General features: G+C 39.8%; 2 protein-coding genes across 8 annotated transcripts in view; both read right to left on the reverse strand.

Annotated features, from left to right (window-relative positions):
• LOC140808993 (uncharacterized) overlaps window positions 1-16905 on the reverse strand; it is a 29235-nt gene that overhangs the window by 6545 nt on the left and 5785 nt on the right. For all 6 annotated transcript variants that reach the window (XM_073166420.1, XM_073166419.1, XM_073166422.1 and 3 more), the window contains 4 exons: window positions 2067-2397; window positions 1149-1328; window positions 890-970; window positions 507-725 (listed from right to left, as the gene is read on the reverse strand). In XM_073166420.1, coding sequence (XP_073022521.1) covers window positions 507-725; window positions 890-970; window positions 1149-1328; window positions 2067-2397 — 811 coding nt within the window. The remainder of the gene's footprint in view (window positions 1-506; window positions 726-889; window positions 971-1148; window positions 1329-2066; window positions 2398-16905) is intronic.
• Window positions 4332-7323, reverse strand: LOC140808995 (uncharacterized). Of its 2 annotated transcripts, XM_073166425.1 has the most exons (4): window positions 5900-7323; window positions 5443-5822; window positions 5215-5334; window positions 4332-5125 (listed from the first exon to the last, which is right to left on the reverse strand). In XM_073166425.1, the coding sequence occupies exons 1-2, from the start codon at window positions 6834-6836 to the stop codon at window positions 5608-5610; spliced, it is 1152 nt and encodes a 383-aa protein (XP_073022526.1). In that variant the 5' UTR covers window positions 6837-7323; the 3' UTR covers window positions 4332-5125; window positions 5215-5334; window positions 5443-5607. The 2 variants fall into 2 exon arrangements, with proteins under 2 accessions (XP_073022526.1, XP_073022528.1); XM_073166427.1 differs by lacking the exon at window positions 5215-5334.

Below are 16905 nucleotides of genomic sequence, written 5' to 3' on the forward strand. Positions count from 1 at the left end.
AGATCTCGAATTAGCTGCGCAAACGCGGTAGCCTCTTCACCTGGGATGTAAGGGCGTCGAATTTGTGGCCCAGACACAGATGCTGGTTCAATAGATGGATGTCAGGTTCAAATCCCAGGCAGAACCACGATTATTACGGTGTGAAGGTTGAGGACCCAGATGTTGTTGCTCCTTCCCAGGGTTCTCAACTGCATTATCAAAGCCTCACGGCTCTGATACCATGTGAACAAACAAAATACAAGGAAAATATGCACATGAGAGAGAACATTGTATCAGTGCTATGAATAATATTTTTCTTCTATTAATTATGATACAAAGTGCCTCATTATATACACAACTAGCGATCCTGATTTACACTACGAAACATTAACTATCCATAATAAAAATCTACATAATAGGAACAAAATATTCACTAATAAACTTGTACAAATAACTTATTTTGTTTTCCTCGGATGAACAACAAGCATGGTATTTTGGAAACTTTTTTGTTCATGAGCGTTAAATACCTGGGCTGCGGCTTCTTCATAACCAGTTGTCCCATTTATTTGACCAGAGAAAAAAAGTCCTTCAATTTTCTTTGTCATGAGGGACCTAAAACATTGATGTGCTGGAAAGTAATCATACTCCACAGCATAAGCAGGCCTCAGCATCGAACAATTCTCAAGTCCAGGTAAAGTCCGCAACAGTGGCAGCTGGAGTCTCTCTGGTAAACCAGTCGAGAATCCCTGTAGGATAACAAGATGGACGATTACCAACGTTCTTTCGCATGTGTACATGAGAAAACTAGCAGTCCAACGTCTGGCTCTATAATTTTCTTTGGTTGTGAGTTAAAATCTATTGAATGCAATCACCAACAAATGCAACACGGTCCAAAAGGTAAAACTCCAACCTGCACATAGAGTTCAGGTACAGTCCGACCCTCTGGTTCTAGAAATATTTGATGTGACTCTTTATCCTGAAATCTAACGATCTTAACACAGAAAATATATTAGAATGATAGAGAAAAGATACATTACCTCAACATTGAAGAAGTTTCATCAGTGCTAACAGAAATCAAAGTATAGAAAATTTGCATAGCATGATTTTTATTAGCCTTTGATGTTAAAGAGAAAGAAAGATTGGAAGTCAACATGTAGAATCTACAAAACCTTGTCCTCAATGGAGGGGCAGTACCGAGGTCCCTTTGCTTCCACCCATCCTCCATAAGTGGGAGTCTCATGCAAGTTCTCTTTAATTAACTGATGAGTCTTCTTTGTAGTCCGTGTAAGATAACAGCACATCTGCTCTCTTTCACAGTGGTAGTTTGGATCAAAGCTGAACCAGCTTATCTGTTGATAAATAGGAAATTGGAAAATCAGTATCACACTTCAAAATTGTTATCATTGTGGACCCTATATCAAAGGTGATAGTCTCAATAAGGTATAGGTGATGGTAAAATTCAGGCAAGCAGGTGTGCATGATCATGAACAGCTGCCGATAAATTTAAGATGATTTGAATGAAGTCTACTGTTCAATAGGCTGAACAGCAACATATAACCAATGTGATAAAGTTGAGACTAGGACTCTCAAGCGCAGCCGGATGGTAAAGATTCTATGGATGGTAATCTAGACCACTACTTTTACAAGACAATAACGAAGCAGAACAAGCATAAAACTGCTCACGAATTATGTGTTAAACATGCTAAATCAAGTAAACAATATCGAGGCATGTTCACCACAGGTGCACAAGGTCAACCGGCCCCTCGGCAACCTGTTAGGAGCTTAGAAGGCCAACAAATGGAGCATATCAATCCATTTGGAATGGTAGATCGTTAATTGATTACAACTTTTATGCAGAGGAACTTTATCAACACTTAACAGCATAGCGACCCGGAATTTAGCATCCTATAAGTTCAACATGACCTTCAAAATTTTATGTGCCTAACTTATATATTGAGTAGAAAAGAACAAAACAAGATTAATGTATCAAATCCACATCATAATGTTAAGAAAACTGATCAACAATGCAGGAACGATGTGTATTGTAAAACTATCACAGAACCTGCATATAAATGTAAAGAAATGACCTCTTCATCTCCATGCTGAGGTTCCAATCCAGAGAAATCTACAGTGCGGGAATCTACACGCGCAGGGGTTCCAGTTTTTAGACGGTCAGATTCAAAGCCAAGCTGCTGCAAGTTTTCTGTCAGACCATGAGAAGCTGATTCACCAGCTCTTCCTGCCGACATGGACGTTCTACCGATCCAAATTTTACCACTCATGAAAGTGCCAGTGGTGAGAACAACAGAAGGAGCATAGAAATTCATGCCGAAGAATGTACAAACACCTTCCACATTGTCATTATTTCCCACCAAAATATCTGTCACCATTGCTTCTCTGATAGAAAGGTTCAGCGTGCTGAAAACATGAACTAGTAGTTAGAGTAAAAAGTACGTAATGAATTTTACGCAGTTAATTCCAAAATTACACCCACCACAAAGTTTGGCTAAATTGATCATGAAATTTACAGGTTCATACTATGGCAGCCAAGATCTAGAGAAACAACTTAGAACCACTGAAACTCAAACTTCAGAAATTTGGGATTCATTTTGAATAGTTTATACAATGTATCTTGAAACAATACCAGTAGTTATAGAACATAATACCTTTCCACACCCTTATTGGCAATGAAAATGCTCTGAAATTTTGTTTATGTCAATGACAACTTCAAATCTTGACTCCGTGATCCACCTCGTTAGTTATTGAATCAATCACGTAATGCAAATAACTGATATATATATATTTTGGAAATAAAATCAATTTGATTCTCTATCCTGCTACTATAAATATACCCAAATAAAGTATGCTCGACTGATTGCAATTAAGGTCAAGACTTGTAGCCAATATAAACATGCACCTGCTAACACTGTTGATAGAGATAATATTTACGTGTTTTAATACATTGTGAGTCGTAGTTTGCATCGTTTTGGGTTATATGGAGTCTACATTCTGTCTATTTCTTCTTATTTTATTGCATTGGTCACCGCTCACTTAAGTATGTTAATGTGCAGAAAAATGGAGAAAAATCAATTGAAAGAGAAGGCTGGGGGACAGAAGATGTCGCGCTAGTTTGACCGCCCCAGCGCGAGTGCCGCAAAAGAAATGAGTGCCAAGCAGAACACCTCGCGCTAGGGCGGTCAAACTTTACCGCCCCAGCGCGAGAGGCTGAAGGAAAAAGAACAGAAGATGTCGCGCTAGACCGCCCCAGCGCGAGAGGCTGCGGAAGACACCAGCAGTACAGAAGATCGCGCGTTGGGGCGGGGAAACTTGACCGCCCTAGCGCGAATCAAAATAGGAAAGTTTCTTATTTGGATTTTATTCAATTTGGAAAGTGGATGGCTAAAGAAAAAAACCTAAGCACGAAAAAGAGACATTCATTCAGCAGCCAAGGGAGGAGAGAAGGAGAAAAGCTTGGAGCAATTGCTTGGGATTGAGGATTTCAATATTTCCGAGCATTGTTCTTCGCAGATCCCATCTCGTCTAGTATTTTTAATCTAGTTGTTATCATTTAAACATTGTTGTATTTATTTGTACCATGAATTCTAGTAGCTAAACTTAAATTATTTGTTGGGATTTAAGATGATCCTACCCGAACTTTGAAATTGGTTAATTACATTGTTGATGTTGATTTATTCTTTGATTATACGACTGTGTAGCATTATGATTATTAAAGCGTGGCTAACTTTAATAATAGTCTTATATCGTGAGTGAGTTCGAGAGAATAGCCTGTGATAAGAACGAGTAGTATAGTCTGTGGATCTATAATTTACATAGAAATATGAAATTGGATACACGTCGATAGTCATAGTCTAGGAGGGAGAAAACTAGGGGGAATTCATTGATCGATATACTATTCACTCTTGATAAATAATTAAAGACATTTAATTACTTCACTGAGTAGAATTAGTTTGGCATAACTCGAGAGGGTGTGTTCAATTGAATAGGAATTCCTGTCGGAAGCGTAAATCGCTATCAAACAAATTACTTAATGAGATATAATATCAACGGTGGTGGTGGGTAAGTGGCGGTGTCAAGGCCCATGTGCGATGCCATCCCGCGTACCAGAGACTCCATCGATGCCATGTGTGCGCTGTTGACAGTGTTATACTGATCTTGATGGACCGCAAATGCACACAACTCGTCAACCTTATCAATAATGGACCGTCGGCGGGGCTGTGGGGGTAATGGTGGGTGGTTGGCGGCTGCCTCCTCCTCGGGTACCTTTGGGAAGTCGATAGCACGCTTGCCTCTCTTCGTCTTCTTCCACGAGTCGTCAATGGGCTTCATTGGTTGTAATCATAGTTGTCAAAAGCGCGAGGCGCAAAAAAGCGCTCAAGTGTCTTGGGGCTTCAAGCGCAAAGCGCAAAGCGAAGCGCACGCTTTACGGAAAAAAGCGCAACAAACAAATTATCATCCAAAAATTCAAAATAAAATAAAAAGTCTTTGAAAATGTGATACATGAAATATCAAATGTCATTATAATCGTCATCTTCATCTTTCAAATCTACGTCACGCCACAATAAACAAAATAGTATCAAAAAAAATCAAACTAAAATAAAAAGTCTTTCAAAATGTGATAGAAGAAATATCAAATGTCATTTTAATCGTAGTCTTCATCTTCCAAATCTACGTCATCAGCCCCATCACTTGATTTGTATCCATCGGTATCTTCTTCTTCTTCAGTTTCATCATCAATGTTGATCTCTTCTTCATCCACTTCATCCGCAAGACTAGTTCGAGCTGAAGATTGCTTTCTTTTTGCTGACGTGGATGATGACGCTCCTTTTGAAGTAGATGCATTTCGAGATCGAAAGTCATATGCACTTTCACCAACCCCAACCGCTTGTGCTACATCACTCCAACGCAAATCATCATCTTCAAAGACCAAATCGTTATCATCATTCTCTTCATCACTATCATCCAACTTTCCCAACAACCATTCGTTACTATCATCTATTTCTGACAAAGAAATAGGATCAATCTTATCTCGCATGGCATATCTTCGCCGCAACGCTCTGTTGTATTTGATATATACCAAATCATTCAATCGTTGTTGAGACAACCTATTTCTTTTTTTAGAATGTATCTGTCAAACAATTAGAAAGTAATAAGTTAGGTTCATACTTCATACTTCATAATATAAAATTTAATATGTAAAAAAAACTTCTAACTTACATGTTCAAATACACTCCAATTACGTTCACAACCTGATGAAGAGCATGTGAGGTGCAAAATCTTCATTGCAAATGTTTTCAATTCAGGTGTTGATGCACCATAAGAAAGACCACCAATCAGCTTGAAAGTTGAAACACAAAAAAAATATAAAATTAAATTTCTTATCATTCAAAGATACTATAAGTAATGTTTGAGAAATAAATTCATATTGCACTAAATATTATTTACCTGGTGATTTTGAAGCTCTTTGTCTAATAGCCATGGGTAAACCAAAAAGTCCTTCTGCTTTTTTGTATTTATCCAATTGATTTGTAATCTTATCTTGTAAATCTTCACCTCGCACCAATCTACCTATGCATTTGTACAGACCCTCCAACACTTCTTCATCATTTTCTATGTCACGATCTGAGTAAAACTCTGTCCAGTAAACTCCCTCATCATGCTCAACAATTGTGGTCTATTGTAAATATAACCGTTCACCATCAATGCCCGTTCATGCAATTTTTTGAGGTTAGGAATTTTGAATATTTCCTCAAGCATCAAATCTAAGCAATGAGCTGCACATGGAGTCCAATACAAGTGTGGAAAATTGTTTTCCAAAAGACGACCTGAAAAAATGAAGTAAATTTACTTTAAAAATTGAAAAATCAGAATTTTTAATTTAATTTGCAATTTAAAATATTACCTGCTCTAACATTGCAGCTGGCATTATCTGTTACAACCTGAACCACATTCTGCTCTCCAATTCGATTCACAAATTTAGAAAGTAACTCATACATCTTATCAGCAGTGTGAGAATAACTTGAAGCATCCACCGATTCAACAAATATGCTTCCTTTAGGACCATTTACCAAAAAATTTATAAGAGTTCTACTTTTTTTATCCGTCCACCCATCTGCCATAATTGTACAACCATACCTAGCATGATCTTCTTCGTGGGATTTGAGAAGCAGGTTCGTATTTGCCAACTCCTTCTTCAAATACTTAACTCTTACTTCATGATATGATGGAGGTTTCATTCCCACTCCAAAAACCCCAATAGCATCAATACAGGGTTGCAAAGAATCATATTTAACAGCATTAAAAGGAATTCCGGCATCATACATCCACGTAGCAAATTTCTGAACCGCATCTTCTCTTAATTTCTTCTTATTTTCATCATATTGGCCTTTATTTTTCGCACGTCTCTGTTTGACAATTTCTTCTACATCTTTCGAAAAATAAAGATCAATAGGCCCTGCTTGTTTACACCTTTTACCCTGCACCGTAGGGCCGGACATTGGTCGTTTCCCTTTCATTTTAGTTTGAACATCATCCTCATCCTCGTCTTCTTCTAAATCAACAATATCATCTAAATGAGGAATATCATCCATTTGATTCTTCAAAACACTCTTTTTTTGCATGAAATTTTTAATTTCTTCTTTAACATGCTCCGGACACTTCGGACAAGCTTTCACATTTCTATTGCCCCCAATTAAATGCAGCTTGTGCCGATAAATCCCGCCATTTGTTATTTTACCACAAAAAGAACAACATACAATATTTGGATTTTTAAGATCCGGAAGTGTGGCATAATTCCAAGCAATGTCTTTTCGATTTGATGGAATTGGTGTGTTTGACATGTTTAAATTCTGAAATATAAAAAACAATTCATCTATTATATTATTAAAAATAAAAAACACAATTTGTAATTTTAAACAAAAAAATCCTAAAATTACGGTTTAGTGGTTTACTAATTGGGTAGCAAATGAGAAGTGGCGGCAGGGTCGGCGGCGGCGGCGGCGGCAGGGTCAGTGGCGACAAGGCAGAGGCAGAAGAGATTCACGCACAAATGCAAAGGCAGTAGACTTGGCAGAGGCAGAAGCACTAAACGACAAAGATTTTAATATACATGGGCTGGGCTTTCATTTGGAGCTGGACTTGGGCTTGGACAGAACTAAAATAACACATATGGGCTGAAGCGCCTAGCGATATCGCTCAGAAATCCAGGCGAAGCGCACTAAAGCGTGGGCTTCATTAACCTGCTGCGCTTCGGGACAATCCGAAGCGCAAGTAGGCCGCCTCGCGTCGCCTCGCGCTTAAGCGAGCGAGGCGAGCGCTTTTCACAACTATGGTTGTAATCATTCGTCCTCCACATTGACAACAACCCCGGCTCCACACACAGCTCGGTAACAATAGTAGGAAAGAATAGGGCGATGCTCGAGCTGTGTATGGACTGCTGTATCTGAGAAAAGATCAGTCGACCCACATTAATGGGAATGCCCTCCATAAGTGCGTAGACCAGGATGGCGCGGTCTTTCTGAACGTCACTGGTATGTGACACCGACATCAATCGTTTCGAGAGGAACGCATACCACATCGCAGGCCTAAATAACAAATATTTTTCCAGAAAACAACTCGGAGTCTTCCACCTAGCCCCCGGGTAACATATGGTTTGCATAATGAACTCGAAATTCGGATTGGCGATTAACGTCTCTAAATCAGGCTCATCAACTACAGGGGTAACCAATAATGCATTTAGTGCGGTTGAATCGAAAGAGCATAACCTATCCCGTACCACAGCCGTTCCATCAGTCCGCTCGGCGACGTTGGCGTAAAATTCACGCACAAGAGGAATCACCGCGTCCTTAGATGGAGCACAAAAAGACTCTCATCCCCGTTCCTCAATAGCATACAACAAATCTAAGGATCTAGAGGATAAATCAAACCCCCGCTCCTGAATGGGGCGCCTATTAACTTTGACATGTTCATATCTATTTCGGGCTTCCTCATTGACAAATTTACCTATAGTACCAGACGAGGAGGAAGAAGAGGTGTGTGTTAGCACTAGGGCGGTAAAGTTTGACCGCCCAAGCGCGACCCCTTTGGTTTTCACCAGAACGCACCGCGCTAAGGCGGTCAAATTTTACCGCCCCAGCGCGGCGCGTTATAAAATCGCCCCCTTCCCTTCTCTTTTTCACTCTGCGCGCCCACAATTTCTCCCCACACCGAAATTTCTGCTAAATTCGCCCCCTCACCTTCAATCTTCCCCTCTTGATTTGCAGGCACTCGAGTTCCTACACTCCCACAACACTCAAGCCGTCGGTGACTCCGTTCTTCCTTCAATTTCTGTAAAGCTACGCGGATTGGCCTTGGCATCTCTCCAAACCCACATTCATACATGGCTCCGAAGAAATCAAAGATAACACACGCCTCTTCTTCCTCCTCGTTTGGTACTAGAGGTTCTTCCTCATCGTCTGGTACTAGAGGTAAATTTGTCAATGAGGAAGCCTGAAATAGATATGAACATGCCAAAGTTAATAGACGCCCCATTCCGGAGCGGGGGTTTGATTATCCTGTAGATCCTTAGATTTATTGCATGGTATTGAGGAACGGGGATGGGAGTCTTTTTCTGCTCCACCTAAGGCCGCGGTGATTCCTCTTGTGCGTGAATTTTACGCCAACGCCGCCGAGCGGACTGATCGAGCGGATATGGTACGGGGTAGGTTAGTCTCTTTCGACTCAACCGCACTAAATGCATTATTGGTTACCCCTGTAGTTGATGAGTCTGATTTAGAGGCGTTAATCGCCAATCCGAATTTCAAGTTCATTATGCAAACCATATGTTACCCGGGGGCTAGGTGGAAGACTCCGAATTCTTTTCTGGAAAAATATTTGTTATTTAGGCATGCGATGTGGTATGCGTTCCTCTCGAAACGATTGATGCCGGTGTCACATACCAGTGACGTTCAGAAAGACCGCGCCATCCTGGTCTACGCACTGATGGAGGGCATTCCCATTAATGTGGACCGATTGATCTTTTCTCAGATACAGCAGTCCATACACAGCTCGAGCATCGCCCTATTCTTTCCTACTATTGTTACCGAGCTGTGTGTGGAGCCGGGGTTGTTGTCAATGTGGAGGACGAATGATTACAACCAATGAAGCCCATTGACGACTCGTGGAAGAAGACGAAGAGAGGCAAGCGTGCTATCGACTTCCCAAAGGTACCCGAGGAGGAGGCAGCTGCCAACCACCCACCATTACCCCCACAGCCCCGCCGACGGTCCATTATTGATAAGGTTGATGAGTTGTGTGCATTTGCGGTCCATCAAGATCAGTATAACACTGTCAACAGCGCCCACATGACATCGATGGAGTCTCTGGTACGCGGGATGGCATCGCACATGGGCCTTGACACCGCCACTTACCCACCACCACCGGCATTCCCGCCTCCATTCCCATTCCAGTATGCTTATCCACAGGCTGACGATCAGGAGCTTTGAGTTGTGCCACCCGAGGACGAGGAAGATGAGCCGTGATCAGGGGAGTTCACTGTTTCCCCTTTTTTTTCTTTTTTCCTACTGCATTCTGTTTTTGGTTCTTATTGTTGTTTCATTCCGTCATTTATTTTGCATTTGTGCCTATGTTCTGCATTCATATGTTCGTTTATCTGTTTCAGTTTTTTTTCTTTGTGCAATGGGGACATGGCACACTCTTAGTATGAGGGGTTCATTTAGTTTGTGTCTTGCATGTGTGTCAGTTGATGGTGAAACAAGTGAGTTGGTAACCAATGATGATTTTAGGTTAAATGAACTGCATGTTGCTTAGTCTTGTCACTCATTATTAATCCCCCGTCGAATTGTGAATTTGTATATGCACATAGTGGGTTTTGGCAGTAATGTAAATGACAGTTGAATTTAAAAATCTGTGGGAAAACTAGAAAAACATGATATGCGAGTAGAACTTGAATGAATTTTGTTGACAGTCGTGACTGACCAGTGGCATATACTATAGTAGAAAACTTTAATCCACCTGGAATAATCTTCGTCTCAATCGTGCATCAAACCTCAAAAGTCGCCCTTAGGCCAAATAAATGAACATACATTGTATTCAAAACCCAGGGAGTATACATGAAAAAATTATGCACTAAAAAAAATAGAATTAGAATGTAAAGAAAAAAAAAGGATGTAAGGTGTGAGGGAGCCAAAAAGGGATGAAATCCTATCCCGAGGCTAGAAAGATAGAGATGTAAGGCGTTGAGGAATGTCAGCTAAAAATGCTGACAAGTGCATAATGAAAATGATCAGTGTACTCCCCATCTTTTTGAACCGTTTGAAACATTTATGGATATTGACTCCCTAATTCTTGTTGGACAACTATGAAATTCTGCCGCTTTGTGTTTACTAGTTGGTCACGAATAGAAACAGAACTCAGGATAGAGAAACTTGCGTTGAATTATTGATTTGGTGACTTGCATGATTCGCGAATGAAACTATCTGAAGCACGAGCTGGTGAAACCCATAGCACACACACGACCACAAGTCAAATCAAAATGCTATAAGATGCTTTAAAAAGGGGTGTTAATAGATGCTGTGAGTTGACTAATTGGATGTAGTTCAAAAACCCGTTGAGGCATTAGAGGTCAGTTTGTTGTTTCGCCATCAGTTTAGTTGTTTTTAGTACTTTCACTTTGTTGTTTGGTTCACGTTTTGGTTGTGGTCTGTAACATATTTTGCTTGAAGGCAAGCAAAAGGTTAGTATGGGGGTTGATAGAGGTAATATTTACGTGTTTTAATACATTGTGTAAGTCGTAGTTCGCATCGTTCTGGGTTATATGGAGTCTACATTATGTCAATTCTTCTTATTTTATTGCATTTGATCACCGCTCACTGAAGTATGTTAATGTGCAGAAAAATGGAGAAAAATCATTTGAAAGAGAAGGCTGGGAACAGAAGATGTCGCGCTAGGGCGGTCAAACTTGACCGCCCCAGCGTGAGTGCCGCAAAAGATATGAGTGCCAAGAAGAACACCTCGCGCTAGGGCGGTCAAACTTTACCGCCCAGCGCGAGAGGCTGAAGGAAAAAGAACAGAAGATGTCGCGCTAGACCGCCCCAGCGCGAGAGGCTGCGGAAGACCTCAGCAGTACAGAAGATCGCGCGCTGGGGCGGGGAAACTTGACCGCCCTAGCGCGAATCAAAATAGGAAAGTTTCCTATTTGGATTTTATTCAATTTGGAAGGTGGATGGCTAAAGTAAAAAAACCTAGGCACAAAAAAGAGACATTCATTCAGCAGCCAAGGGAGGAGAGAAGGAGAAGAGCTTGGAGCAACTGCTTGGGATTGAAGATTTCAAGATTTCCGAGCATCGTTCTTCGCAGATCTCATCTCGTCTAGTATTTCTAATCTAGTTGTTATCATTTAAAAATTGCTGTATTTATTTTTACCATGAATTCTAGTAGCTAAACTTAAATTATTTGTTGGGATTTATGGGGATCCTACCCCGAACTTTGAATTGGTTAATTCCATTGTTGATATTGTTGATTTATTCTTGATTATACGACTGTGTTGCATTATAATTATTAAAGTGTAGCTAACTTTAATAATAGTCTTATATCGTGAGTGAGTTCGAGAGAATAGCTTGTGATAAGAACGAGTAGTATAGTCTGTGGATCTACAATTTACATAGAAATATGAAATTGGATACACACCGATAGTCATAGTCCAGGAGGACGAAAATTAGGGAAGTTCATAGATCGATATGCGATTCACTCTTGATAAATAATTAAAGACATTTAATTAATTCAGTGAGTAGAATTAGCTTGGCATAACTCGAGAGGGTGTGTTCAATTGAATAGGAATTCATGTCGGAAGCGTAATTCGCTATCGAACGAATTAATTAATGAACGAGGGGTAGGTGAACTAAAATTCTCAACAAATTCATTTCTCATTGAGTTTTAATTAACCATTCTAGATATTATATCTCATTATTTAATTCCTGAACCTTTTTATTTGCATTTTTATTTGAGCGTAGTAGTAATAAACAACCATTCAAATTTTGTTGCTCAAGAATTGATAACTGAAAATAATAATTGTAAAATACAGTTTTCAATGGAACAATACTCGTACCCGCGTACATTATACTATTACTTGACATCGTGCACTTGCGATTAATTTTCGAGCATACAAAATCATATTTTTATTAAGGATTCCACAGTGCAAGTTTTGCTCGATCAACTATACACAAACATCATAAGCCTGACAGATCTAACAGACAGTGTGCTAAATGGCGATCGAGACGGGCGCCTAGGCGGTAGGCGGCACTCGACCGCACTGCCTATGCATGAGACGGGTGTTTTAGGCAGCCCAAGCTATACGGCGTTGGGGAGGCGGGTTGAGACGGCGAGCAGGCGGGCTAGGCAGGCGAGACGGCGAGCAGGCGGCCGAGGCGGGCAATCAAGATTTTTAAGTTGTAGTCAACAATTTTTAGCCAAAAATTTTAAAAACCTAGTCAAAGTCGACTAATTTTAAATATCAAAACCCTAGCACACCAATATCAAAACCCTAGCACACCACACTTTATTTTATTTTTTGGTTTTCACTCTCAACTCTCAACCACCACACACAGTCTGCCGCCCGCAGCCGCCAACCGCCATCAGCAGTCAAAATATTTAGGTTAGACATTGCATATTTATTATTTATCATACTTTTTTTAAAATATTTATGATTTTGTGATTTCAAAAATCAAAATTTTTTTCCTATTATTAATTTATTATTTTATTATTGATTTATTGTTGAAGATTAATATGACGATGAATCTTTATTAATTGCACATTATCTAGATGATATTATATTATATGAAGCTTCTTTGTGCTTAAACGTTATTTAATTGCACATTTTACATTAAAAAAACGATGACTATTTGTGATTATATTGCATGACTATCTATAAAAATTACTTTAAAAAAATCAACCGCCTGGGCACCGCCTAAGCGGTAGGCGGTCACCGACCGCCCCGCACCCACCATTTACAACCTTGCTAACGGATAAAGATTCTATATCTTATAAGGTTCACAATATTAAGAAATTAAATGGTAATGTAATTAGATTTTCACAAATAAATGGGATGTGGAGCAGTGTAGGAGCAAGTTAAACAAGTTTCACTAAATGTGGAAAACCTATCCAGCACAATGTGTCTCATTACACATGGCAAATTCCAATAAAAACCAATGTATATTCCAAAGGTTTTTGTGGGAAAATCAATTTCAAAATAAAAAGATTGTGTATAATTGTAATTATTTAGTCAATATTTATCACAAAGATTTTGTGGAATTTAGATTAAGGAAATATTCTCTAAGATTAGATATTAGATCTTCCTAATTTAGCTCCTAGGTATTGTGTATATATATCTTTGTAAACATCATTATTCAGTGAATAAGAAATATGTTTTTCTTCGTTTAAATTTTATACATGGTACCAGATCTTTGTAAAAACCTGGGCATTACAGTTTGAAGTTTCTTCACATCGCCTTCGCCAATCCTTCAATCCTCTTCAATCTCGTAAGTCATAACCATTTGGCATGCAAAAATGTCAGAAAAGACTGAGAGTAGTGGTGCTAAAGCCACTAAGAAATCCAGCCGAATGAAGGCAGCAACCTGATGTCAACCGGGAAGCAATGTCAACTGGGGAGCAATACATTCACTCAGCGTATAGGCTGAGTGGGAAGATTACCTAAAGTGATCTCAATTGGTTCGCACATTCTTGAAGGGAAAAGGCAAACTGAGTCACCTACTCATTACTGGCCCAAAAAAGGGAGATCCTGGATTTGAAACATGGGATGAACAAGACTCCATGGTAATGCCCAGTTTATGGAACTCTATGATGCCTGAAATCAGTGATGCATGTTTCTCAATACTGCGCAAATCTATGAAATCAAGACAAAGATTTCATCAACTAAACAAGGAAGTTTGACGATAACAGAATATTCCAATCTTTTGCAAAGTTGATGGCAAGAGATGGATCACTACCAGTGCATAAAAAAGAAGTGCAATGATGATGCAGTACTCTTTAAAAGGATAATTGAAAAGGATCGAATTTATGACTTCCTTGCAGGATTGAATATTGAATTTGATGTCGTAAGAGTTCAAATTCTTGGAAAAGAAGATCTACCATCACTAAATGAAACAATTGCAATTGTTTGAGCTGAGTAAGGTAGAAAAGGAGTTAATATAGAACACAACTCAGTGAATAGTTCAGCCTTTGCAGCCACAAAAGGGAAGAGCTTTGGCTCTGAGCAGTCTGCCAGCGAGGACAACAAGCAGCATGATTTTTCAAGATCAAGCCGTAAGAATTCCATGTGGTTCCCTCAATGTGAAAAAGATAATCACACTGAAGATAAGTGCTGGAAAATTCATGGCAGGCCACAAAGACCAAATAAAATTGGACAGGTAAAGGAGGATCTCTCAAGAGACAAGGAAAGGCCTATGGAGCAACAAGTGGCCAACAGGTTGGCTCAAATAGCTCCAAAGAATCACCCATTGAATTCAATAGAGAAGAAATGGAGAAACTAAAGATTTTTTTGGGATCCTTGGAGAAACCTTCCACAGTAGGTACTTGCAGTTTGGCATTCTCAGGTTCATCTTCCTCCACTCATAATGCCTTGGATATAACCAACAATAGCACCTAGGTCATTAATTCAGGAGCAGCAGATCGTATGACCCACTGTCAACAAAATTTGACAGATATCAGCCATGTTGAAGTCACAAAAGAATGGCCAATGGTTCTGTGAAAACAGTAGCAGGACAAGGAGACATTGTTATAAACAAAAATCTCACCCTTAAAAATTTTCTTCACGTACAAACCTCTTGTCAATCCAAAAGCTCACAAAAGACTCTAATTACAATGTTGTTTTCAATGGTTCTCACTGTATTTTTCAGGAACTGGGAACGAAGAAGATGATTGGACATGCTAAAGAAAATGTTGAAGATCCTATAAGATCATATCGGATAAGTTGGTTTTTCATATTTGAACTTTTATCCTTTGGTTGTAATTTAAATCTTTGGATAGATTAGGTTGTTAGCCTTCATTTTGCAGTACATATAAGTGTAGCACTGTATTCAAATTTCAAGAGATGTGAAATAAGAGATTCTCACCTCTACATTCTTTCCATAAATCTCACATGGTATCAGAGAGTGTGGCCGATCAATGACAAAATACGGGACGAAAAACGGGATGGCCTCTGCTTCTGAATCCGCGACTCCGGCACCCACACCACAGTTCATGGGCGACGCATCGCCTCTCTCAGCCACCTGCCATAAACTTAATGGCAAGAATTTTTCGCCTTGGTCACAGTCCGTATTAATGTACATATGCGGCCGAGGGAGGGAAGACTTTCTTACGGGTTCCGCAACACACCTGGAATCCACCAATCCAAATTTCAAGACATGGAAGGCTGAAAACAACCAGAGTCCTTAGCACAAAGCCATTGCCTAGCCTCCATGCGGCTTTCTCAAGGGTACGACAGAAGAAAAGTCAACGCAAAGTGATGTTGGGCTCATCGCTACAATCATCTGATAGCTCTGTTCTCGTCCTTCAACGCCAAAATACCTCATCACCTACTGATGGTACTGCCCGTCAAGGAATTCGTCACGGACAGCCTTCAAACAACACAAAAGGACAAATGATTATGGGACATGATTGGTGCGAATTGTGCAAGAAATCAACTCACAATATCGATAGTTGCTGGAAGATACATGGGAAACCAGTGGATTGGAAACCAGCTCATTCCATACTAGAGCCATCCAAATTTTTTGTATCTCGAGAAATTATTTCCATCGTTATTGAATAACACTTCTCATTTACCTCATTGTGATGTTTGTCAATTGTCAAAACATACTCCCACATCGTTCAAACCACAAACATATACACCATCCAAACCCTTTTCACTAATACATAATGATATTTGGTGTTCTTATCGTGTCAAAAACATTAAGGGTACTCAATGGTTCTTATTATTTGTTGACGATCATACTCGTCTGTCTCGGGTTTTTCTCGTGAAAGACAAGAGTGAGACGTTTACAATTTTTAAAACATTCTCCACTACGATACACACACAATTCTCAACTGATATCCAAATTTTACGAACTGATCAGGCTCGGGACTTCTTTAACAAAGCCTAACCACTCGAAGAATAATTCATCAAAGCTCCTGGGCTGATACACCTCAACAAAATGGTGTCGCAGAACGCAAAAATCATCATCTCCTCGAGGTGGCTCGTTCTTTGTTGTTCACACATAACGTCCTTCATCATTTCTAGGGTGAGGTTGTCCTCACAGCCACGTACCTCATAAATCGAATGCCTTCTAGAGTCTTTCAGTTCCAAACACATGATCAACCCTCCTCTGCATCTACCCTAACTCACGCTTACTGCACATATTCCATTGTGTGTCTTTGTTTGTGCATCGTTTGTGCATATTCTTTCTTTGTTTTGATAGAAAACTAGATGCATTATAAAATTTAATGTTACAACAATTGCGCGGATAAGTAATCCGCAACAACGTTACAAGAAGACTAACTTAACCCACACTCTATGACATCATTCCCAACACAGAAGCAAACTTGACCCGCGTTCACTCAAATGTATTTTCCTTGGGTATTCACCTAATCAGAAGGGGTACAAGTGTTATTCCTCGACCATGAAAAAAATCTACAATACCATGGATGTCAAATTCAACGAGTCGGAACCATTCTTTCCGACTTCCTCAGCTCAGGGGGAGCAGGCGATCAATGGCCTTCAGAATCTGGACCCTCTACACCTATCTCAAATACATCATTTGATGATATAGATACAATATCAGGGACCGTCATAGATGTTTTATCTCTTTCATTCATGATTGTATCTGTGTGACTTGGATTCTCCATATGACACATAAGTCG

This window comes from Primulina eburnea, chromosome 13 (assembly GCF_022965805.1).
Source record: "Primulina eburnea isolate SZY01 chromosome 13, ASM2296580v1, whole genome shotgun sequence".
Taxonomy (NCBI): Eukaryota; Viridiplantae; Streptophyta; class Magnoliopsida; order Lamiales; family Gesneriaceae; genus Primulina; species Primulina eburnea.

Bases quoted from the DNA above. Each gene is read 5' to 3' on its own strand.
- LOC140808995 (XM_073166427.1), bottom strand. From the start codon at position 6,836: ATGTCAAACACACCAATTCCATCAAATCGAAAAGACATTGCTTGGAAT. The intron at 5,823-5,899 runs GTAATATTTTAA...TCATTTTTTCAG, and splicing joins CAGCTGCAATGTTAGAGCAG to GTCGTCTTTTGGAAAACAAT.